This window comes from Mus caroli, chromosome 8, assembly GCF_900094665.2.
Source record: "Mus caroli chromosome 8, CAROLI_EIJ_v1.1, whole genome shotgun sequence".
In the NCBI taxonomy this organism is placed as follows: Eukaryota; Metazoa; Chordata; class Mammalia; order Rodentia; family Muridae; genus Mus; species Mus caroli.
The window spans coordinates 18258133-18284874 of record NC_034577.1 but is presented as its reverse complement, the minus strand read 5'-3'; the positions used below and the strand labels follow the sequence as shown (position 1 = coordinate 18284874).

Below are 26742 nucleotides of genomic sequence, written 5' to 3'. Positions count from 1 at the left end.
ACACATTAATCGGATTTAATAATTCACAATCAACAATATCTATTCTCAGTGCACAATGAAAATCGAATAAGCAAGTCATAATTTAAAAAAAAATAGTTTGTAACCCTGCCCCCAAATCATAGGAAATTGGATAAAGCAAGCCTACTTGCTACACACTGGTCAGATAAGAAATCTCATAGGAGAGTGAAAACACACTGTAAGTCTGTCTACCTGCAGTCAGCCTCCTTACCCACTGCTGGGCTCAGGGACTGCGTGGAACCTAACCTGAAACCCTCACTAAATACCCCCCAGAGCCACCCCTCCCCTATCCCCTCCTGCCAATCCATCAGCCCTCTGCTCACCACATCAACCTGAAACCCCATGGAGTCCAAACCTGCAATCCGAAGAGGAGTTCCAGGTGTGAACTCCCTTAAGCCAGTCTACACTCAGAAAACACATAAACTGGATTTCATGATTTAGAGACATAGAGAGAGGGGGAGTGGGGGAAGAAGGAGGAGGAAAAGGAGGAGGAGGAGAATGGGAGATGGGTAGGTAGAGACACAGGGGAGGAACAGAAAGGGTTTGGAGAAAGGGTCAGGATGAATATGACCGAAATAGATTTTATAAAAATTCTCAATGAATTAATACAAGCAATATAAAAATAAGTAATTTTGAACAAAACAAAAATATAAACAACTTGTCAAATGTGTGGGATACAGCAAAAACAGTGCTTAAAGAAAAATATATGATTTTAAATATATATTTTGGAAAATGAAGAAATATGCACCTATAATGTCATCCCCTGGGAGATGGAGGCCAAAAGATTATGAGTTCAAGGCCAGCCTGAGCTATATACCAAGGCCCTCCCTGAAAGATCACTGAGAAGAGCATTTGATTAGTGTGTGAAAAGCCTTTAGCTCAAGGAGGGGAGGGGAAAGAAAACATGAAGGGAGGGAGAAGGGAGAAAGAAGGAAGAAGATGACAGAAGGCAAGGAAGGGTAAGGCAGCTCTAAAATCAGTCACTTCCAATTCAGCCTTAGGGAAACAGAGAAGAAAAACACTTAATCCAAAGAGGGCAATGTAAAATTTAGGGCAAAAAATAAAAAAAAAAAAATAAATGAAATGGAAGACAAAAAATTAACAGAGAAAAAAAATCATCAAAACCAAAGCTTGTCCTTTGAAAAGATCAATAAAATTATAAAGCCTTTAGTCAGGCAAAGCATAAAAGAGGAATGACACAAACCATTAATATCAGCTATGGACCCAGGGACAATAAAGGAACAGTGTGCACACAGCCACCAATGCTGACGGACCAGATGGGACGGAGAAATTCTGAAGGGCAGCCCACAAGACAAAATGAGCAACATGAAGAGTTTACATCTACAGAGAAGTTGTTGGGGTTGAGGTTATTGTATTAATTCCCTCACAAAAGACAAAGCTCACATGGATTCACTGACAATTTCTACCCACCATTTAAGGAGAAATTTTATCTGTTCTCCAAGATATCCTTCAATGATGCTGAATTCCTTTGATGAGGACAGCAATAGCCAGTTCCAAAACAGAGCTAAGAAAAGATGAGAAAACTTGACCCAGGTAATTCTCATTAATATAGACACAGAAATCATGAGCAGGACATAAAAAAAAGGATCAGATAATGTCTTCCTTAGTTACTTTTCTATTGCTGTAATAAAGCACCATGACCAAGGCTACTTTATAGAAGGTGGAGTTTTAAGATCCCAGAGGGATAACAGTTCAGCGCCATCATGGCAGAGAGCATGGCAGGAGGCAGGCAAGCATGGGGTTGGAGCAGCAACTAAGAGTTCACATCTTGATCCACAAATTCAAAATGGTGCCAGTATTTGGAAACCTCAAAGCCCTCCCGTAGACTTCTGTCAGCAAGGCCACACTTAATCCTTCCTCCAAATAGCAACCATCTGGAGACCAAGTAATGAAATGCCCCAAGTCTCCAGATTCTTTTCCTTGACCACAATGAATTGAATTGACAGTTCTCAAAGACAGAAACACAGATAGCCAACAAATATGTGAGACGTGTTTAACATCCTTAAAGCAGAAATCAGAAGTGCTGCAGGTTACACCTCACCCAGGTCAAGATGACTTTGATCCAGGAAACAATATTTACTAGTGAGAATATGGGAAAAGGGGTGCCTGGTGTAACTGCTATGGAAATCAGTTCAACAGAAACTAAAAATAAAATGACTGCATGTCCTAGCTCTATTGCTCCTACATATATAACAAAAAAGATTCTAAATCAACACACCACAGCAAGACTTACATAAACTTGTTTATTACTGCACTATTAATAGTAGACAGGAAATGGAACCAGCCTAGATAGATATCCATCAGCATATGAATGATAAAGAAAATTGTGCTATATATACACAACAGAATTTTATTCAGCTGTCAAGAATGAAATTATGACATTTGAATGAAAATGGATGGAATAGAATCATTACATTGGTGAAAGAAGCCAGATTCAGAAAAAAATACTGCATGTTTTCTCTTATCTCTAATTCCCAGATTTGTGTGTGCATGTGTGTGCATGTGTGTGTGTGCATGTATATATGCATATGTGTGCATGTTTGCATTTTGTGCATCTGTGTATGTGCACATGTGTGCATGCATGTGTGTGCATGTGTGTGCATGTTTACATGTGTGTGTGTGCTCGTGTGTGCATGGTTGCATGCATGCATGTGTGCCTGTTTGCATGAGTGTGTGCAAATATGTGTGTGTGTGTGTGTGTGTGTGTGTGTGTGTGTGTGTGTGTGTAGCAGTGGGGACTATGATAGGATCTAAAGAAAGCAGAATGCTAGACACAGTTATGAAATATTTGTACCACAAAGGTAAGAGGGACTATTTGGGAGGAGAAAGGGGGAACCAGCAAGAGGAAGAGAGGAGTTATGGGAGAAGATGGGAGGGAGGGAAAATGAAAACAAAGTACTCTCTCCTGAGTATGTGTGCCACATGGAATGGTCTTACTCAGCATCATAATGAGAAATTTAATTTAAAGGGAAAAAATAAAAATGCTTAATATCATTAACCATCAAGAAAATGAGAATTAAAACAATAATCTTATGTCACTCCTGTTAGGATGACTATTATTCAAATTAAAAAAAAATAACAGGCCTGGTGATGCAAACTATTATCTCAGAACTTATGCTCAAAGAGGAGGCTCTGTGTGGGTTCAAGGTCAGCCTGTCTTAAAATACAAAAAAATAAAATAAAATAAAAGTGTGTACACACAAATACACATGCACACAAACACACACACACACCAAATACTAGTGATGGTTCAAAAAAAGCATAGCACATATATTATTAGTAAGAATATAATTTTCACAATAGATGTGAAAAAGTGTAGAGATTCCCCCAAAAAAATAAAAAAGAAAAAGAAAAGCTACAGTGTGGTTTGTGCAGCTCACCTTTCCTATTCACCTCTAGGTATATGTCCTAGAAAGCAAAATAGGCATACCAAAGAGACCTGTGCTTTCATACTTACTGAAGTACACCCACAATGTAACATATAAACTCCCCCTCAATGCCAACGAGTAGGAATCTTATCCAAAAACAAGTATACAACCATCACACAGGAAAGCCTTAGAGTTGGCAAGAAGACTCAGTGGGCAAAGACATTTGCTACCATGCTGGTAACTTAAGTTCAAGTCTGAGAACCTAGCTCTGCTAGCACACTGTGGCATGTATTTGTGTGCACGTGTATGTGCATGTGCACACACACACACACAAATAAATAAATACATATTTTTAAAATTCAAGAATGAAAGCCTCTTGTTTATAACAAAATAAATGGAACTGGAAAGTGATATTTCAACAAATATATTAGACCCAGAGCAGGAGTAAGGGAATGAGAACAAAGTGCTGACTGGGAAGAGATGGGATTAAGGGAAGGAGGATAAAGTACTGATAAGTACATGCTCCATGTATGTATAAAAAGTATGAATGTACAAAGCCAGAGTGGTATGTAAAATTAATGCTTAATTAAAATATTAAGAAAGAAAACATAATCTTAAATAGATTAAAAAATTGAATCACTGGATGGTGCACTTAAATATTTCATAATATATACAGTTTGAACCAATGTTTCTTAAGACTAGAGAAGAGAATTTCCCATGTGTTCATATGAACAAACTTCTCAAGGATCAAATAAATCTTGTCAAGAAAAAGTAAGTTTTATCTCCATCCTTTTTCTAAAATCCTTACCTTTTGGCTGTCATCACAGAAAATCCTATAAAAACACATGCAGTCAAAACCATCTTTAAGAAATGAAAGTTTGAAAGCCTACAAGAATCTACAGTGTCAAGCTGTCTTCCTAACCAGCTGTCAGAAACACCGCTGCACTTTCTGAACTCTCACTTGGGCACGTAGAGTTTAAATGTCTAAGTGTGTGTGGAGGACAACGTCACAACTCACCATTGGAGTTTTGCTTTGTTTCATTTAAACTTAGTGCACAGATGACGGACAACGACATCTTCATGAGCCTAGGCAGGAAAGAAATCTCAACACAAGAGAGTAGGATTTCTCAAACATAAGCAGCCTTACTACTCAGTCGTGTGCTGCCCAAGACTGGTTTTGTTCTGCATCAGGAACAATTAACTCCTGTCTCTAAATTATTAGCTCTACCACATATACAAACGTGGTCCAAAGAAAAGACTGGGGCAATTCTTTCCAATATGTTGCCATTTGCTGTGATAGAGAGCAAGTCGAATTTCATCTGCCTCATAAACACACTGTCCTGTGTCTGTGGTGGCTCACACACCCATGCCTTGCCTGGTCACATGATTTCCCTCATATATATAGGGGCAGTCTCTGCTGCCCTTCACTTACTCATTTCTAAGATTTGAGCTCTTTCTTATTTTCTTCTTTCTTTTAAATGTATGCATACGCCTGTGAGTATATGAGTGTATGTATTACACAGCTACATGCCGATGCCCTCAGAGGCCAGAGGGGGGCATCAGGTCTCTTGGGGATGGAGTTACACATGGTTGTGAGTCACCTGATTTGGGCGCTGGGAACTGAACTCTGGTCTTCTACCAGAGCAGCAAACTTTTTTTTTTTCATAATAAAACAGTAGGCGTAGAGCAGCAAACATGTCTAATCACTGAGCCAACTCTCAAGCCCTGAAGTTATAACTCTCGACTTAAAATAAATGCACAGGTTTGGTTTTGCTTTTGTTTTGTTGTTTCCGTTTTGGGGATTTTTTGTTTGTTTGTTTCCTTGTGTTTGTTGTTGTCTTTTTCATCTAGAAATTTCTATAAAATAGGGAAATGGGCTCTATTGTAGTGCTTTTACATAATATAGAAGTTAAAAATAATGACACCAGGGGAGTAACTGCAGTCACACATCAGCATGGGTCATTGCCTGGCTCCTAACTCAGATGATCATAAACAGTGACAAGCCACCCCTCTCTTCTGATCTGATACTATCTGCCTAATGGAAATAGGGAAAAAAAAAAGAAAGAAAAAGCTGATCACTGTGTCCTTCTAGGTGTGGCCTATTCAGTGATAGCTCTGTGACATGATTTCATATTCCTCTTCTCAGAAAACATTTCATGATAAAGTCTAAATGTCATGTGGCATCAAGTTAGTGGAATCCCAGTATTGATTGTCACATAAATACCACTCCCAGCATGGCTTGAGTTTGCTAGGCAGTCCAAGGATACTTGGGATCTTAAAGGGCCAGCACCCCTGTAGCTTTGTCCTATTCAGCACTAGGCTTCCACAATCGTTTGCTCTGGTCTAATGACTATACTATAGCATCAGAGGAAACTGAGTTAACTGATTCATTCACAGGGTTGCAAGCAAATCCAACACCCCTTAAAGCAGGAAAGGTTCGTCATACGACAATATACTTTTATGCAGATTTGGATTTGTGCCTCTTGAGTGTCCTGATTACCCAGATGAAGAGCAGACAGGAGGTAACGATAGCCAGCAGGGCAGGAGTTAGACGAGTCACCAAGAACATGAGAGCACATACCATATTGCTTATAGGAAAATAAAACATTATCTTTATTTCTACCTTTAGAGCAAAGTAGTCTACATTGAAACACCTGAAAACATAAAGGTTTCCAAACAGATCCCTGAATATGATGATGTTTTGCAAGTGAAATATGATAAGGAAGACACAGCTGATGGGGGAAGCTGAAAAACAAGAGAACGTGCTTTGACTTTTTAACTACAGGATAATGTAAGACAGAGCTCGGCCAAGAAGTGTTCACATCACTCTAATGGTGGAAAATGTATTTGTCTAATGCCAAAAACTTACCTTGACTCTTATTGACACAGATAGGTCTTAAGTTTATTGCTCACCGCAGGGGAAACTGGAAAGTAATGGATGTGCTTAGCTTCATTCAATCAGTGGGGGTGAGTGTGCATTAGTGAGTGTGCATTAGTGAGCTTGCACTTGTGTTACACTGCCACGTCCCTCAGGAAGAGCAAGACACAGTGGCACACAAATGCATGAAAATAGAGCCGCAACAGAGATGTAAGGGAAAGAAAGAAAGGAGTGTATAGAAAATAATCTCCAATCAGAAGCCAATTTGAACAGCAACAATGACACATATTTAGGAAAGCGTCCTCAGCACGGAGAGGCACAGTGATAAATCAGCATTGTTAGAATCTACACAAAATTTAGTGACTTAAACATTATCAAAACTCAGCAGTGTGCATATAATAGAATGGGCACAGGTATTTACAGTATCTGAGCCCCCCCCCAAAAAAAGAAATAAGTACAAGTACAGAAAACCCCAAAGAAACCAAAGGAAATACAGACAGGATATGAACAGAAATCAGATAGAAAGGAAAACTAAATGGCTGAGCAGTTTCTGAATGTTATTACAAAGTTTATCATTAGAGAACACAATGTAAGATAAGAATATACTAAATGCCAAGTAGATTAGGGCAAATGAGAATGCTAAGTTATTGACAGACATGCAACAATATGAGGTCATTCATGGACTATGGGTAGGACATTAAGGCTTAGTCGAATTGAGAATGAAAATGTCCCATGGTGGGGGATGCAGCTCAGTTGATAGAGTGTTGTTTAACATGCATAAGGCCCTGGGATCAGATCCCCATTAATGTATAAGCCATGCACGGTGGCACATGCCTGTAATCACAACACTAGGGAAGATGGAGACATGAAAATGAGTTCCAAAGTCATTTTCAACTACATAGCAAGTTCAAGCCAGCCCCCCACCCCAAGATCCCATCTCAAGATAAAATAATCCAGCTAACCAATCATGCCTTATGATGGAGAAATTCCATATTGTGCTGTACATCCATGCAAAATCAACACTCAGAGAAGTTTTCCAGGAAATCTATTAGGGACAGTTGTCAAAGAAGTGGGGCAGGGGAGGGCGGGGGCATGGAGGCTATTGAAGACACTGTGGATATTTGTCCCTAAAACAACGGCAAATAAAATTGTACCAATACTCACTCAGAGTTTTGTGCAACAATCAGAAGCAAGAGATCATATGTGTAAAAACACAATACTGAAGAAAACAGCAATGTGGGGATAGGTTGATATTGGAAAGCCATTTGCACGCCTTGAGCACACATCCTTGCACTCTCCGTTGTGATATTCTGCCAGAGGTTACACCAGAAAGAAAGAGGACGAGAACAACACGGACTTGAAGAGTTGAACAAACACTCAGCAAGAGCATCGTGGGCAGAAGCCACATGAGTAAGTATTCTGGCACCTTGCACTGTTACAAAAGGCTCACTCTGCCTCTGAGCGCTTCCTCTCCACAAAGGCACAGCAAGGGCTCAGCTGGAGAACAACAAGGACAAATTCTGAGAGTCAGTCTACTGAACACATTTAGTTGGTGACCCTCAAAACTGGTGGGGTTTGCAAATATGAGGGAGGTCTGAAAAGGAGTCACAGTGTAAAGAGCAATTACCCTTGAATAAGTGTGTCACTTGGATACTATCACTTGAATACTGTCACTTGAATACTGTCACTTGAATACTAGGTGAAGCCTGGGTGGACTCCTAGGGCAGGAAAGGGAAAAGAAAGAGGAGGGTAAAGAGATCTGAATATAGTCCAAACTTGCCACTTAATAATGTATGTTATATACACGGAATCCATCAATGTTGCTCCATTGAATGACAAATTTACTATAGTATTGGAAGATGCTAACAGGAGAAGAAACTGGGTCAAGTATAAACAGAAATAGTCTAGTATTGGTTTGCAATGTTTCTCTAAATCTAAAACTATTCCAAAAAAATACATAAAAATATCCATGCCCACAAAACTATACACATTTTAAAGAACATAAATAAAAGGCATATCAGATATTTGTAAAATGATTCTAGGGATACATTTGAGCTGGTAACGTGCTTTCACACCATGGAGGCTAACACCACACAAACTGAGTTTAGTTGCACTATCCTGGGAATGGACAATGGAGGGTCCAAAGCTCAAGGTCAATTTTGTTCCACAGTAAGTTTGAGGCTAATCTCAGCTACATTAATACTTGTATCAGAAAAGAAGGGAGGAAGGGAGGGAGAGAAGGAGAGGAGAGAGGAGAGAGGAGAGAGGAGAGAGGGAGAGGAGAGAGGGAGAGGGGGAGAGAGAGAGATGGAGGAGGGAGTAGGATGGAAGGGAGAAAAGAGAAAAAAGGATGGAAGGAAGGAAGAAAAGAAGGGAAGGGAAAAGACTAGGTTGAGCCGGGAGCCTTCCAGCCTGGAAAGGGTAGTGGCGGGGTCACAGAGTAAGACTCTGGTGTGGCTTTAAAGTCTGAGGGTCTCCTGACATTTTAGCTCTCTAACTGTACTGAAACGCTGACGATGACTTCTAAAAAGCCCTAAAACCTTCCTTGCTCTTTCTGAGGGTAAAATGCTGTTGGCTTAGGTGACTGACACCTGTAGCCTAACAGCAGAAGAGTAAGTAATGTGGCCTTTGTTCTGTCTCAGCTGGAACTACTCAACTCTAACCTTCAGCCTGCTAGACAGAAGTTGAAGGAAGAAGGGACACTTCAAAAAGTGATTATAGCACTTACTACTAAGTTGTAAAAAGTTTCCTACGAAAGCTAACTAAGGGGAAAGGCAGAAAGATCCTAAGTGGGAAAGGGAAAATTATTCTAAGTGGAGAAAGGGGAAAAAATTTCTCTTCTCTAAGTGGGGAAAGGCAAAAAATTCTTCTTTCTCTTACTCTCATCTTTTTGTCCTTCAGTAGTTATACATCTTTCAGAATACACAATCACGTGTTAAAGAGTTGATCACAAGATCACAAAAAAAATCAAATCATAAATTGAAATAGAAGTTTACAACAGTGAGTGTGTACATGCATATCCATTAGGAGTAATTATCTGGCTAAACAGCCATCACCTGTCTCAGCTCCGCAGGTTCCCTGAAGGTTTAAGACCATAACTAAGTTATTAGTGAAGTTTTTTATAAATAAACCCAGTCAATATTTTATCTTCTGTCCTAGCACCAATAATAAATCATTAGTTCCATTTTTATGACCTTTGGTTAATTATTTTTACAGTCTCTTGGAATGCACTCTGAGTAGAAGAAAGTCTGGTTACTAAGAGCAACTAACTGGTGACACATGGGAGACTGACAGAGTTCTCATTGCAGTTTTGACTATCAGAAAAGGACCTAATAGCAGTCCCACTATAAAAGAGCTTAATAATCACTTATATAGTTTTAGGAATTCTTATAGGGTCATCATTAAGACTTAAGAAGTCATCTATTGTCTATATAACACCACTACAAGATAGTACATCTTCATAGATCTGCTCCAAAGGGGTGAGCTATTACCTAGTGATTGTTGTATATGTTTAATTATTAGGAAAAACATATTAATAGCAGAAATCTTTCCTAAAATGAATTCTCTTAGGCCTCTCCTCATAAAAGCAAATCTGTTGCCGATTAATCCAAAGCAGACTATCTCAGGAAGATCACCAGCTAGTTATTAGCTTGTCCTACTATGGCTCCTGACAAGGTAGAAGATATGAGAGCATATGTTTAAATTCCTATAACCTACATAAAAGGCCAGATGTGGCAGATCATTTCTATAAGCCTATTCCTATGGTGATATGGGAGAGGGAATAGTAAAATCCTGGAAGCTCACCAGTCAGATGGCCTTGCATTTACAGCATAGGACCGGAGATCAACTGAAAAGAATAGAGGGTGACCAATAGCAGAGGATGTGCTTGGTCCTACATACAGGCTCACCTTGCTATGGATGAAAACACACACACACAGAGGCACACGCACATAGATGCACATTTCTCTACCTTGATGCTGGTTATTGTTCTTGCTTCTCTACCTTAGTACCTACCACCAGACTAAAGTGCAAAAGTATTAGCAACATATTGTCAATATAAATACAACACATGGCTGAAACCACAGCTGTGCCCAAATTTCACCACACAGTGGGAGAAAATAATCTGGTTGTTTGTGGAGAGCCGTGCAGNGAGCAATCACTGTGGAGAGCCGTGCGTGCCGCGAGCAATCGCCATTATAAGGTGGCACTGGCCTCGCTGTGCCTAACTAGTAAACAAGCCTTGTACGCAGGTACGAGAGTGAACTCACTCCTAGTCACTGCCCATTCTCAGGGCATAGTAATGGGGTGATGGGCGAGCAACGAATCAGGAGCTGTCACGCCACATCAGGTGCTGAAACGTCACGCTGCGGGCTATATAAGCAATGCCATTTTCTGGGTTCGGGTCTTCCTGAGAAGTAAGCAATAAAGCTTTGCCACAGAAGATTCCGTTTGTCCTGAGTGTGTTCTGGCCGGCGGGGACAAAAGCTCGGGATAGTTGTTATCTCTCTTTCCGTCTGTGACCATTATACTCAGGTTGTCTGGGAAGGTAGTCACGAGGTTGGCTTGGCTCTGTGCTGCAATTTTGTCCTAAAGTTTCTGTCTTTGAAACTTTTTCCAGTGGAATGCATTTTATGTGGTACTATGGGCCAATAGGAAAGTATGCAATTTGGATATATATATATATATATATATATATATATATATATATAGTTCCAGGCCTATGAGATGGCACAGTGAGTAAAGTGACTGGGTCACTTCTCTGGCTCTACCCTCTGCAGCACACACAGCTCATCTCCTAGGTTGAAGCCAACTCTACCCCATGGCTGCTGCTATTCTTGGTAGTCATCCCATGAAACTAGAAACTCTAAAATGCTGGGCTTCTGTTGAAACTGGGCTGCACTCTCACCAACAGCCTCTCCTGGGCTCTCTCAAGGAACTGCTCTCTATGACCCCTCCATGCCTTCAAAACCAAGTTCTGCTGCCAGCAGGAGCAACAACCTCAGGCACCTTAGAACACAGCTTCTGTGTGCTGACTCTGCGGAAACACTTCCCAGAGGATTTCACCTCAACAATGCAGGCCTCTTACTTCTCACTACTCACTTCTCAGTTCTAGCTGCCCCGCATCAATTGTCCCAGAAAAGCAATGTTTTTACTTCAGTGATTCCGGTCTCTTGTTAATCATGACTGATTTTCAGTCCCAGCTAACCAGAACCACAGATTCTCAAATCGAAATGTGCAATGGCCTGATAGTTTTTAGTGCCTCTCAAACCTCCTTTTGGGACTTCTCAAGCCAGACCTCCATTGTCTGCATTTCTCACGGTGCCCTCATCTTCCAAACTACAGTGTAAGAGCTAACCGAGCTTTGAACACTCAGTGATTTTTCTAGCTCAAAGTTCCAAAGTCCTTCCACAATCATAGAAGAAAACAAACAAACAAAAAAACCAAAAAACATTCTACCTGTCAAGGAATATCCCACTTGCATTACCAATTTGTCCTAGTCAAAGTCACTATTGCTGTAATGAAGTATCAAAAACAAAAGCAACTTGGAGGGAAAAAAAAGTGGGGGGTGGGGGGAGTACTTGGCTTATACTTGAAAATCATTGTTCAGCATGGAAGTGAGTCAGTGCAGGAACCTGGAGGCAGGAGCTGATGCAGAAGCCATGGAAGGGTGTTGCTTACTGGTTTGTTTCTCTATGGCTTGCTCAGCCTGCTTTCTTATAGATCCCAGCATCACCAGACCAGGGATGTCCCCACCCACAATGACCTGGGGACTCCCCTATCAACCACTAATTAGTAAATTGCTCTACTCTACAGGCTTGCCTACAGCCCCATCTTACAGAGACATTTCCTTAATTAAGGTTTCTTCCTCTCAGATGACTTTAGCTTGTGTCATGTTGACACAAAACTATCCAGAACAAATATTCAAAGCAGAGGAGAGAATCCTAGTCCATTTTTCCCCTTTGTTAGTAAAATCTGAAATCTTGCAAAAGCATGGAAGGGCTTTTCCCAGCTGGTATAACTGGTTTAAAAACTGTCCTGGTAGCGACCAAGGCAAGCTACAGGGGTTGAGCAGAGGAGCCCCTACCAATAACTTTCTGTCCAAGGGCATTTGTGCCCTTGCAAATGAGGGAAGTAAATTTATACTGTGAAGCAATTCAAAGGCAGAAAAAATGTTACTCTGAATTAAATCATTTTAGTAAAAGCCTAAAGAAGCTAATTCTCAAATCTTAGAGAACAGGGAAGCACACGGTTTGCAATACCTCAGAACGCTGGAAGAAAGTGAGGCGAGGCACATGCTATAGATCAATACTGGGCCCACTGCTCAGGTCAAGAGACTATGGGATTTCCTCTTTGACTAATACAGAGGAATTAAAGACACGCACACACACACACACACACACACACACACACACACACACGCGCGCGCGCAGGTCCAGAATGAATATATCCTTTGGTGAATTCCAAGAAAAGGACAATGGAAGAAAAATCATCATTGAACATTGCCAATCTGTACAGGTAGGATCTGAGAGCCAAGTAGCACACATATCACTAAATGGGTTCTGGGAGCTAAAGCCTGTTTGTCTTTTGCCAGGGTTTCATTCAGGATACCAAGGAGTTACAGAACAATTCAAGAAATATTTCTCTACAAATTTTGGTATAACCATGAGTGTTTCCTACATGGCTTGGGAAACAAGGGGATGCAGAAAAAAACAGATGCATCGTGGGATCATATTGTATTTATGTGATACAATTGAATCAAGGAGGGGTGGGTTTCTTGTACACCGCTGAGTAAGGGGACAGGTTCTTAGTATACAGATGACCAAGGAGGCAGGCAGGTTTAGCTAATCTTCGTAGGAAGTCTTTTTAGGGAAGCAGTCTCAGGCTGCTGTCACCCAGGAGGAGAAAGCTGTGGTTGATCTTTTCTATATACACTGTTCATCATTCCTATTCGAACCAGAGGAAGGTTGTTCTACTCCCATTGGTCTGGGCCATTGGGATGCTTGACACTGCCATGCCTATGTCAAATAATACAAATTCACTCTGGAATTCATCTGCTCTCTACAACCACGTAATGGACATCCATGTCACAACAAAAATAAAGGTAGAATAGTTTTCATTTGTAATATACATTATATATGTAATATGTATTGGCCATTCATACATACACACATACACACACAGACATATGCATAAAATATTTCAAAGAAAACTGGGTGCATCTGGGGAACTAAGAAGAATAGAGAGGAGAATTTTTACATTATACACTATTTTATATTTACTGATTTTTGAATTATGTAAATTCAGTGTTTCAAAAAATGAATAAAACATTAATATAAAAGGAATGCTTTATATTCACAACTCATCAATTTTCTCAAAATACCCAAGTCGTATTAAAAATACTTGATTATAATATAAAAGGAAAAAGAACTGAGTGATATAGACACAAATCAAGATACAGGGAAAGAGAACGGTAGTGTTTACATCACCAGCAAACACAGTAAATATGCTTCCAGCGAGGATTCGAGTCCAGTTTCTGCCTGCAGCAACACATATGGTGTCAAAGCAAGTGAGAAACATCCCCTTTCGCTGCACAGACAGACCACAAGCATCTGTCTTAGGCAGGGCTGGTATCACTGCGATAAAACACCAGGACCAAAAATGACTTGGGGAAGAAAAGGCTTATTTAGTTTACACTTCCACATTGTTGTTGATCACTGAAGGAAGAAGTCAAGACAGGACAGAACCCTGGAGACAGGAGCTGACACAGAGGATGCGGTAGCATGCTGTTCACTGGCTTGCTCCCCCTGGTTTGCTCTGCCTGCTGTTTTTACAGAACTCAGGAGCACCTACCCAGAGGTAGACCCACCCACAAAGAGCTGGGCCAACCTCCATTAATCACTGATAAGGAAAATGCTCTATAGCCTTGCCTACAGCCTCCCAGATGATGCTAGCTTGCCTCCAGTTGACAATAAACTAGCCAGAACAACATCTTGGTCCTGTGTCTAACCCAGTGACTCTGCTGATCCTGCCATCTATTCACCTTCCCCAGCCTGGGTCACATTGAAAACAGCCTTACAAGTGAGTAAGCTTATATCTCTGTGTGCCTACATTCAAAACTCAGATAGATTACAAGTAAATGACTGAAAGATTGGGAAAGAGAAAGGACAGACTAAAGCCAAACCCAGTTAACTGCAATAAATAATAAAACTCGGAGCAGAAATTAATAAATTAGAAACAAACAAAATAATGCAAAGAATCAATAGATCTAAGAATTGGTTCTTTGAGAAGTTAAAGAGGGCTGGCAGACACACAACCTACCTAAACTGAGAGAAAGAAAGAGGAATATATTTTAAATGTATTCTGTTAAGCTGGAAAACCTAAAAGGAATGAATAAATTTCTATATTCAGCCAGACCATCAAAATTAAATCAAGAAGTCATCAACCTAAACAGGTCCATAGTAAATGAGGAGATTAAATAGTAATAAAAAAAAAGCCTTCTAGTGTAAAAAAAAAAAAAAAAAGTCCAAGGCTAGATGGATTCACAGCAGAATTCTACCAGACTTTCCAATATCTACAACCAACCCTTCTTAAACTATTCAGAGGTAGGGGGCAGGAAGGAAGAAGGGAGGGAGGGGGGAGGGAGGGAGGGAGGGAAGGAAGGAAGAAAGAAGAAATAGAAATAAAAGAAAGAAAGAAACAAAGAAAGGAAGGAGTACTCTCTAACTCTTACAAAGTCCATGTAACTCAAATACCCAAACCAGGCAAAGGCACAATGAAAATGAAAAATCATAAACCAATATCCCCGATGAACACCAACTCAAAAGTGCTAGAAAAAGAATACTTGCAGAAAGAATACAGACATAAATAAAAACAAGGTTATCCACCATGACCCAAGTTGTTTATCTCTAGAATGCAGATATTCTTCAAACACACACTAGTAAATAATTGTAATAAACCACACAAGTGGACTGAATTACACACAGACCATTTTTAACACTGGTTCCAAATCTCTCCAGTATCTAACACTAGTGCTACCTACCAGTCACATAGAAATAGACAGTGATGTTCACTAATGTGCCCATAGGAAAGCAGGGCCATTTTACCAGCCCAGAGGGAGCATCTCTCGTCACAGCAAGTGTTCTCAATGAACTGAGTGAGATTTCTATCTCATTGAGAAGCCCACTCCACAATTCATTTCAGCAGAGGTTGTATGTGGGACTGAAGGCAGATCGATAGAACACCAGTTTTCAAATAGTCCCTAGTGGTTTGAGGCACATTACTGTGTAGGTGTCCCAAACAAAGGAACAAGCAAGAGAGAGAAGACATGGAGGGATCCCAGGCCCTGTCTCTGCCTTTGGCCTTTGCCTTGGCCCCTCTGCAGCCAGAATATGCAGGCTGTATCTGACAGAAGGAAGGCAAGGGACAGACAAGCAAAAAGCATCACTCAGCATCCACCCACATTCAGTGGGAATGCACTTAACGGATGCCGGGCCAAGTGTGACACTGTTGATGGGCATCTATTGACTGCTGTATTCTTCCTGACTCATGTATGCTACGTTCAATTAACACGTACTGTAAACAATTAGAACACACCACAGCAAGAGTCCAGTACATCAATAAAAGAACCTGAGATCAAAATAACTATACCTTTAGTCAAGCAGCTAAGAGGTTCTGTTGTTTTCCTGTTAGTTTATTTTATAGCTTTGTTGTCTTAAACACTCTGACATTAGCTTTCTGGTTCTGCTAACAGTACAGTACCAAGCAGCATCTCCAGCACGCTTAGGAAAGAGACCCATCCACCTCACAAATGCTAAGAATGCCTATAATTAAATAAGATATATATTGAATTATTTCTATCCTCATACATCATGAACAATGGTTAAAAATGTAAGGAAAAAGGCTTTAATATAAAGAGTGTGCAATTTCAGAGCAGGAAAAACTCCCCTGATCTTCAGTGGTACCTCATAGTAACAGTGCTTCCATGCTTGTGAACAATGGCTGCAGAGATCAGAGAGGTCGTTATTCCAAAATGATGAATTTATGCCCGATAAGCAAATTCACTTTTTGCAGCTTCCAGTACTCACTTTCCTCTGGACAAATTACTTACACACAAATCAAAAGTGTGTGGGGTGGAGGGAGGGTCCAGAAAGGTACAAAAAGCAACATTTAAATTTGCCACAGGTCGATACTCTGTTGAATCTATGCAAATGAGGCAAGGTAGGTGTTAGGAGTGAGGTAGGTGTAAGAGATTGTTGAAAAGATAACAGGAGGACTTGCATAGGCTCTCTGTAAATATCACACCGGTTTCCACAGAGGATTGGAGTAACCGCTGGGGTATCAGGAACCAGTCCCCTGTGGAATGGCAGGGGTGGGCAACACTCCTAACTCTTTTCCACGGATGTTGATTTCACAGATGTTCAAAGAGCATGCTCACTCACCATCATCAAAGCACTGAAGCGAGGGAGTTCACACGGCAAGAAAAGATTCCTGCATGCTTGACACACTCAGCTTCCAAAGCATTTCCACAGCACTATTAAAGGTTGCATTCAGTTTATCGCAAAACCCCGTGGTGAAGGCGGGGTTAGGAGTGTGTTGTCATTATTATTTCCGGAGTCTATAGTGGAAGCTGGGGCTCAGGGGAGTTCAGTGAGGGACAGTGACAACTGGCACTTATTAGACTCAAATCAGATGAAAATCAAACATTGCTGGCTAAGCCTTGTAACCCAAGCTGCTTTATACGTCACTACACCTGAAAACCCCTATCCCAGAGCTCTGCATTCTTTAGAAATTAGAATACACAATGCAGCACTCAGTGTCTTGGGATCCCAGTTCTCTGTGCTCCCCTCTTGGCTCCGCAGTCCTCCCTGGGACATAAGATAATCCCTCTTCATTCATCCTCTGCTGCTGATACAGGATCAAAGAGCATCTCTCAGTCCTCCCATGCAAAAGATCACAATGCCCTTCTGGAATATTTGGGGTTTAAAACTTGCTTGTGATTGCAGGAGACTCCTACACTCTGATGAACATTTAGGGCACTGATCACTGTAAAAGGATAGCTGAAGAGGAAGTGCCTTAACTCCTGCTGGGACCCAAGTTTCCCTGTGTGACTAGGAAGGAAGGGCCTTTGAGCCTGTCTTCACTTCTGGGTCTGACTGACACCCCCTCACAGAGAGAGCAAATTGTGATATGTATCCCTCACAGAGATAGCCAGGGAGAGAAGCCCACAGGGTTCCTGTGGTGGGAAGAACACATTAAAAATATTAATAAACATGGATAAATAAATAAATTTTATTTACCCAGGGCCACAGAATAAATTCCCCAACCTTTACTCCCTAGTTCCAATAAACACAGTCCAGACCTGACTCACACTCTTCAGGCTTATGATGTACGGTTCTGAAAACTCCCCAAGTCCCAGGAGCAAGGATCCTCAAGTGCCATAGCAGGACTGTGGTTGAGTGAGCAGGGCTCTCCTTACCTCATAATGGGCCACCCGCTGGGACTCGGATATCAGCTGTGCGCTGCACACCTTGCAGTAGCTGTCTGTAAATAAATCCTGATCGATATCGGAGGACTTCATCAGGCTAAAGGAAAGTCAACAGAAAAAAAAAGAAGAAGAAGAAAGGGAGTCAGTTACTCTGATGATAATGAGGAACACTAAATGTGTGAAAAGCCAGGGTCCCAGTAGCTGGTGTGCTGATCAACAAAACAGATCTGTCCAACCCCCAATGTTACCATACCAACTAATCTCAATAATGAGGCGTTGATCATTTGCCTATGAAAATCCAACGGAGGTGCTAGAGCCTTAAAAGATAGACTCCATCTTTAATGTTTCTGCTTAAACAAACCAGATTTGTAGGTAGTGTTTTTCTGTGACAAAATAATTAACACGTGTGATATAGATGAACAAAGCTTCACAAAGTACCCAATTCATGCAACAATAGGAAATAAGTCAAAAGCATTTTGATACATCCTCACCATAGAGATAAGATGTGGGCTACAAATCTAAATTCAGAAGTGTGCAGACATGTATGCTCATAGAAGAGAACTTGTTTTTAAATATGTGTCATATACTTCCAGAAATGATAGGTCACTGTTTTGTAATAACTTTGTTTTAAAATGTTTCTATAATGGACATATTTTTTTTTTATCGAGTAACAATTTGTTGCAGAAGCTTTCTCTGCAGCATAAAATGTGGTTTGAATTCAGTGGCTACACTTTAAAGCAATCACAGCTTGGAACCCAAGGAGATCTTCCCATGCATACTGCCTTCTATGTTTAGGGATTTCAAAGTCCATTAAACCATCTTAACCACCTCAAACCACAACTGAATAAGTGGTAAATAAATGTACCCTCTACTTCCGACCTGCCGTGAGAATGTGGCCCAAGTCCTCATGCCTACAAAAGTGAAAAGAGACAACAGATAAAGCCTGTACCAGACTGCATCATAGACAGGCAAGGAGAGTCTCCACCTGTGGGCCCACTGTGTGCATGATGGGTTCATCCTACTCTAACACCCTCGCCTTACCTTCTGGACTGTCCAAAACTTCAGTACTGTTTGGTGGCATGACCTAAATGGTTCCCTTTTCCAAAGAAGCCAGTTCCACCACAGGATTGCTGCTGCCGTGTGGTGTGTGGGAATCATTCCACTTGCTAGGTTTTGGTTTAACTCACAAATATGGAGATTATAGTAGATTTTTCACTTGTTGAAAATTGCAGTAAATCAAAGAAGGCAATATCTTAAAAGTGCTAAATATGAAACTTTAATCATATTTTCAAATACCTGGAACAACCAATAATTATTGCAGACACCGTAGACTAATGAGTCTTGGAGCTGATGGCGATCTGTACTTTCTGGAAGTATTTGTCCCTAGCAAATGGTTATTTAGCTTGAAGCCCACCTTTTGCTCTAGGCTAACGTTTACTCCTCATCATACTCAATGCAACCTGTCTCAGGGCTGCTGCAATCTTCATGTCTTGGATTGAACACAAATCTACCCTGTTGTACTTTCCCCTCATTAATTCTGTCTTAGGCCCAACAGAGAATCTTCTGTTTTCACAAGATACCCACACTTGAATTTCTGAAGAAAAATTCTTTATGACTTGTTCTCAGTCCTGCCCTTCCCCCATAACCTTGTGTCTGTTTTCAGCATGGTCCATCTTCAAGAGCAGTACCAAGGAAGCAAAGAGGCCCCGGGAATGGTCTAACAGGGAAAAGCAGGCCCTACCACAGTATAACCTCGGTTGTAATCTTTATTCTCATCCCAGAATGGAAAATGGTGAAGATAACTTCTGAGTACGGGGGAAGAAATGCATGAAACAGAACATGAGAACTGTCTAATAGTAAGTGAAAACGTACGTCTTTAAGCCAAGTTCCTGTAAGTGGCTGTGCTTTAGGATTATCATCTTCTCTGCTATTTTTAATAAAGAAGCGCATGAAGATAGATTCATGCACGGTGACCTGCTTAATAAGAATCTCTGCGCGCCCTGCACACTCCTTCCTCATCCTACGGCCAACTGCGGGAATCAGGCACCGTGAAAGGATATTCAGGTGCAGGCTGGACTAAGCAGAGCGAGTGGGAGTCTGTGTCTCAGGAAAACAGCTGTGCGGCAGAAATAGCTTTAAAGGCAGAACACAAAATGTGTAGACTACCAAAAAAATCTCAAAAGAAGAGAAAATATGGCTTTTCCCATCATCTTATGTAAGAATATTGATTTAAGCAAGTCTGCGTGCAATGGAACAGGCAATGAAGACCCTTGTGGGTCTGAGGCATGAGTGAAATACCTGAATACGATAAGTGCTAGTGGGTGGCCATTGCTGGCCAAGCACCAGGCTGGCCTGGGTGAAGAATGCCTTCTGTGCAGGTCGCTCTAGACAAGGAGAAGATCCCATTTGTGACTCAAAGACTGGAATTCTTGAGATGGAAAGCTACCATCTGGTCCCCTCCTCTGGCTTATCTGAAGAGCTCTCAACTTCCCTGTCCTTCAGAACATAACAGGTAGGAAGAGAAAGAGAAAAAACAGAACAGACTCCCCTTCTTAGCCTTGTCCACTATGCCAACTGGCCATGTCTCCTATAGCCATTGGGAGAGCAACAGAGCCATAGAGTCCTCCATAGGTAGAGCTACAGTGTGAGGACTTCCCATCTGGAATGCATAAGGTCCTTGGGCATTCTGAGTAAAAATACAAGCATAATAGGATGGAAGAGTCTAATTTCTTCTAACTGAAAAAAAAAAAAGTTTAATCTTTGCTGCTCAGCCAAGAGCACATATCAAAGGCACATCACAAAGCCATCACCAGGGACTCGAGTGACCTAAATTATTTTCAACATTCACCAGAATGGTGCCATCCCCAGGAGACCCAGAGCAGAGGAGCAGGCCATATGTGGATCTGGTCAGATGACTTTGCTGTGCTAGGTTTATTCTAGGAGAACCAGGTATATGAAATTGACAGTAGAAGAGTGGAAGAGTTGAATGCAGAACTGAGCAATACATGTATATTCAAATTTCATATGAATTCAAAATTCAAATACATGAAATTTGAAAAGCAAGAGCTGATGTGTGGGGTGTGTGTGTGTGTGTGTGTGTGTGTCCCAGCAGCCCCTCACTGTATATCCCTGGCTGGCCCAGAACTGTCTATGTAGACCAGATTCCCTTAAATGCACAGAGCATCTCTACCTCCCAGGTACCAGAATTAAAGGCATGTGCCACTATATAATAGTCACTGTGACACTACTGTGTGTGGAGCAGAGCAATGACAATGACAGTAGGAACAATCTTTGGTTCCAAATCCTCAAGGGGCAAGATAATGAGAAATACTGTGTGCGTGCATACACACACACACACACACTCACACATGCTCCAGTCCCTCAGACAAAGAACTGAAAAAAAATTGGTAAAAAGTGCTAGCTTGCTTGAGATGACAAGATAGATTATCAGGGAACTCTCCAAGGAGGTTGGATGAAGACTGAATGATGGATAAGATAAGGATAGAGAGAAACACATCCAAACTCTAAATTGGTTTTTTCTCCTGGCGCGTGCACACACACACACAAACACACACAAGACCTGCTTATCAAAGGGCATAAGAATGGATGTGAGGGATTAGCTGTGGACATCACAGAGTAAAATGGAAGCAAAGAGAGCTAAAAGATGGATGGAGGAGACCCAGAGGGATGAGGAGACTGTCAGGAGAACCTGACAACAGTCAAGTTCTCAGTGTATCTCAGGGGGCCCAGAGAGGCCTTTCCAGAGCTCTTGGATGCAGCTTTCTTCTGGCCTTCTTAACAGCAGGCTGAAACCATCATGGGCTCCACAAGAAGGACTAATACTGTTCTTTCCTCTCCATGAGTGACAGTGTGAAAATCAAGATGACTCAAGAGACCTTGAGAACCCCGTGAGGCTCCTGGGAGGAACAAGCCATTAGCTCCCACTCCAGTTTCGTGGCTCACCAGCCAGGGTGTCCAGCCAGCTCAATGCTTTCTGTGCTCTGGTCTCTCCATCTGTGTAAAGGGGAGGGGATGAGTCTCACCGGGATGCTGTAAGGATCAGTAGTAGGGTTGGTCAAACATCAGACCAGAGTGGCAGATGGCAGACCCTTAAGAAGTCAATATCCCGATCGTTGTTAGCAGTGTTACCAATTCTGAGGTGGTGCTTTTGGGTTAATACTGTAAATATTTAAGGAGAAAAATAAACAGAACCTTGTTGGCAGCTGAGCAGGGACGAAGACCAACCCGGTGTGCTGAAATCACAGTTCCTTTTGACATTCTATGACCTGGACCATCCTCAGATGACGAAGCACAACTGACAACCCCTCCTGCCAGCTTGGGGCCTGTGAAGACCCCACACTCCAGAAATGTCTACAGTCTATTTTTATCACTGGAAGTGCCAAACCTCACTGGGGGAACTTGATTTGAATTTGTCTCCCCCTCTCCAATGTCTTTTCTTCCCCCCAGAACCTGCTCCCTAGGGGCCACAGGAGGAAGCATACATACTTCAAGGTTTGGCAGCAAGCCATATACACCAGCAATCTTAGCGCACAGCTTATTGCTGTGGCTGATCCAAGATGTCTGAGTAGCCATGCTCCATTGGGAGTGGGGAGCATCAACATCACCCAGCTCTCTGAAGAAAGAAGCCCTGAAGGTCTTCACTGTGTGATCATCACTCTACCATTAGCTATGAGGGCCATCCAGGTGGTTAATAAGACACCTTCCACCTACTTTCTCCTTTCAGTGGCCATTTAAGGCCAGGAATTAAGACTTGTGCCATTCCCAACCTAAGAGCCCCGCAGGTTTGGCTCAGGTCTGCGCTGGACGGTTTGCAGGGGAAGGACACCTGGGTGTTGGCTCTAAATTTACTTTTTATTGATAGTGCAGATGGATCTGAGTGAGACAGTTTGAATTTTTATCAGAGACTCGGGAAACTTAAAAAACATACAGGGTTTGGGTTGGGGACTGGGGAAGGCGGGTATAGGGAGTGAGAAAGAAAGGTGACCGGCCCAGCACACCTTTCAGGGCATTGTTATTTGTTTGCCTGCGATTATGATGAGGGCAAATGCAAGTTTCAGACAAGGCTGGCAGCTGTGAAATTAGGTACATGTTTGCTTGGGCAGCTGTCCCAAATTTTGTATATTAGAACAAAAGTTTCTATGAATTATCACAACTAAAAGTAAATATTGTAAGTGAAGCCCACTTCTATCATGCAGCTTCTGTCATGGGAACTTCGCCTTTAGAAGGTTACTCAAGACAGGAGCTGGGTGGCTTAGGAGGGGGCAAGGAAATGTGCTACGGTGGGCGGCCTTACAGCCTCAGCCATCAGTGTCGAGTTGTTCTTTCCGTGATGGCAGTAGGAAGACCTCACTTTCACAACATGCTCTTCCTGATACTTTGTGTAAAGATGCTTTTCATTAAAGATTCTCTCAGGAGGGATGTAGCTGGGAGCTGGGAGGCAAGGTGCTGGAGTCCTTGCTCTCCAGGGAGCTTAGCTGTGTGACCTTGGGCAAGTCACCTAACCTCTCTGTGCTTCAGTCTCCCTCTTGTAAATGGGAGTAATACCTACCTCACAGGGTTGTTGTGGGGATTAATTAGAGAGGAAGTCTGTAAAGCATTTAAAAGGTTCTTGAAGAAGGCGCTATATAAATATAGTATCTATTAAAGTTGAAAAAAAAGAGCCCTGCAGGTGTCACAGAGGCTGCTCTGTGAACTCTCCAGATCCAGAGAGCCACCATGGCAGCTCCTCTAAGTGCACTCCCAACAGTACATGATCCTTACGAACTCTCCTGCTCTGGAAGTAAAGATTTTGCCTGGGGCTTCCCCCTACACCAGTCCTTCGGAAAGCCTTATTTTCTCTGTGAAAACACTAAGACTTGAGGCTGACTAACTTGCCTGAAGGTTCCTGAGTCTCCAACATGACAGTCAGTGTTCCAGGCCAAGGATGAGTCTTCTGTCCACAGGGGCATCCCCTAGCTGGGCTGCCTTTCTCCACTCTCTGTGTGCAGCTTAGTCTATGCCATGGTCCCTCTGTCCAGGACCAAAAAAAAAAAAGTGTTTGAAAGCCCAGATCAGATGAGTTAAGGGGCCATTTCTGACTTCAGTGCCTAGACTTCCCTTTCTTGGCCTGATCAGAGCTATGACTCGCCACCATCTCATAGATGTTCTGCATCCATGTTTATATCCACAAGATTTCAGATATGGACACATGATAACCTTCAGATCAGGTACCCACTACTGTTTTCAATTTAGCCTGACCCTTTGAGGAACTATAACATTCCATGCCCAAGCCAACCAGGCCTTCTGATCCAGTCTGGCACCCCCACCCCGACCCCCTCTCTCTGCCATATGCCTTTCCTGCTCACCATGAAATAACTATGCTGCTCTCAGCATCTCTAGCCTCTGCTTCCCAGTATTGAACAGAGACCTGAGCTCTTATCTTCTGCAATGATCCCCTAAGAATGCTTTCAAATCAAATGCACCTTCCACATTTTACAATACCACCAAAGCACTTACAAGTTTTTTGTTTTTTTTTCTGTTCTGGTTTATTGGTATTAAAACTATGCTCAGAAGCCAGGCGTGGTGGCACACACCTTTAATCCCAGAACTCGGGGGGCAGAGGCAGACAGATTTCTGAGTTCGAGGCCAGCCTAGTCTACAAAGTGAGTTACAGGACAGCCAGGGCTATACAGAGAAACCCTGTCTCGAAAAACAAAACAAAACAAAAACAAAAACAAAAAACAAAAAACAAAAAACAAAAAAACTATGCTCAGAAAGTTTGGGGGAGGGGGGAGTGCGGGGATGTTGGAATGAGGACTGGCCCATCTTCAACACAAAACAAATAAGCTCTGGATTGTTCTGTTGTCCTTTTTGGCTTCTATTCCCTGACCCCTGATGCTATCTCCCATACTTTCTAGCTATGCCTGTTTTTCACCTCCTCCTCCTCCTCCTTCTTCCAGGTCTCTGTCACTAGAGCCTACTCCACTAGCTTACCTAGCAACCAAGACAAAAAGAATTGGAAGGCAGACCGGATGCTTCAAAATACAAGTCAACGTGCTCCTCTGTAACCCCTCAGGCACCCCAGAGCCTCTGATGATGACTCTGTCCTGTCTCCACTGCATCTCCCTCCAAGCCAAGAGGATGATGCAGTGATGCAGGGCTGGTTGCCGTGGCAGCAGACTAAGCAGGGAAAGGGGGAAAAAAGCCAAAAACATTACTCCAAAAATGAAAGTAGGTTCCGAAATCCTGCCATAGGACAGGGTCTCAAGCAGATATCAGTAGAAGCAGAACACGTAAGGATGCCTGTGCTAGAATTTCAGTCTCATCCTCCTGCCCACGTTTCCCCATAAAAGATCTCCCAATGTGCCTTTGTGTAGGGTGAAGGTCAAAGATATGATCATCTTGAAGAACCTTTGGGAGTCTGTGCTTCTCCAAATTACAGCCATCCTTCTGGCCAGGAGGCCTAATGTTCCAATAAAGGAATTTGGTGGTTCACACCCTCACCAGCCATCAACCAGCTACACCCACAAGTTCTGTTTCCTACCCTGAGCTGAGAGCGCCCCATTTCTACCCCCACACTTTTCCCTTGCTCTGTGTTTGCTCAGCAGGAGCAAAACTGACTCACACCATTTGAGTAATTGCCCCTTAAGGGCACCACTCTCTTCCCTTGTAAGACTAGGCTCAGTGGTTCCTGACTCACAGGCACGTGCCACTGCTGGGTACCCTGGCAATAGAACCACATCTGTCAGCTTCTCTCTTATGTGCCCAGAACCACATCTGTCAGCCTCTCTCCTGTGTGCCCAGCCTGGCCCCAGTGGCATCTGGGAAGAAAGGCAGCATCAGACTGCCAGCTTGCAGGACAGTGGCACTCTGGCCAAACTCTGAGGCAAGCCACAGTGCTTGCAGCAGGTGCCTGGCTCACAGCCACTCCTCCTCTCGGGCTCCTTTCCCTTTGGATGGGCAAATTTGACCCGCAGATCCCGCGTGTGAGATGTCAGCAGAATGGGTGCTGAGCAGTGAGGCCACAGCTTCGGCCTTTCTCTGTAGTTCTTTGTAAGTCCCCCAGGAATCTCATGCCACTCACCAAATGTCATCAACCAAAGTCTCAGACATGTCACAGCCTGGTAGTTTGCCCCTCTACTCGTTACTCAGATTTGATTGGGTATTGTCAACATGCCTGGCACTGCTTGGATTTCAAGGTTAGTGCACTGTTAATGAACTTCTAAGATTCTGATCTCATGAAGAATCAAACATCCACCATACTACCCCTAAGGTTCTGGCCAAGATGATGTCAATACTAGAAGTCTCCCTCCACCTAACGGTAAGACTGGGCTGTAAGCAAGTGCCAGAGGCAAAAAGGTCTAGTAGGGGGGGGGGGAACCTCTGTCTAGGCTTCTAGAAGATACTTACCATCAGTCTGGGGAATGGCCTGATGTGCCCAGTAGTAACAAATCTGTCTATGCCCAGATGATGGGCCTAGCAAGCTAATGAAACTATGATTGCTTCTGCAAGACACTGCTGGATAAACCCCAGTACCTTCATCAGTTGGGTGGACAAAAGGCAGAGATCTTGGGTTTTCAGTTCCTTTTCCATATCAAGTCAGAGTAAAACCAGAGCCGACACCACACAAGGAAGGATAGATGGAAATGATGAGACAGAAGGCTCCTATGCCCAGGAGGACAGCGAAGGTGGGGGAGGGAAAGTGAGAGATCAATGCACAGTCCTGTTTGTCATTCATTAAATCAAACCAATGCCACACACATTTTAGAGAGTCAGACCCTACCCCCCACACCCCACCATTCAATTGAGGAAGCGATGGCACAGTGGTCAAGCACATATGCTGTACCTGGAGAGGGCCATGGGTTGACTTCCTAGCACCCATGCTGGTCAGCTCTCAACCACCTTTAACTCCAGTTCTGAGAGTTTCTGGCATCCATAGTTACCTGTACCCATGTGTGCACACATATACACTT

The 26742-nt window shown here is 42.5% G+C and overlaps 1 protein-coding gene across 2 annotated transcripts in view; it reads right to left on the bottom strand.

Moving 5' to 3' along the window:
- Positions 1 to 26742, bottom strand: part of Zmat4 (zinc finger matrin-type 4) — a 379134-nt gene that overhangs the window by 283494 nt on the left and 68898 nt on the right. For both annotated transcript variants that reach the window (XM_021170888.2, XM_029480293.1), the window contains exon 2: positions 17762 to 17867. In XM_021170888.2, coding sequence (XP_021026547.1) covers positions 17762 to 17863 — 102 coding nt within the window. In that variant the 5' untranslated portion in view covers positions 17864 to 17867. The remainder of the gene's footprint in view (positions 1 to 17761; positions 17868 to 26742) is intronic.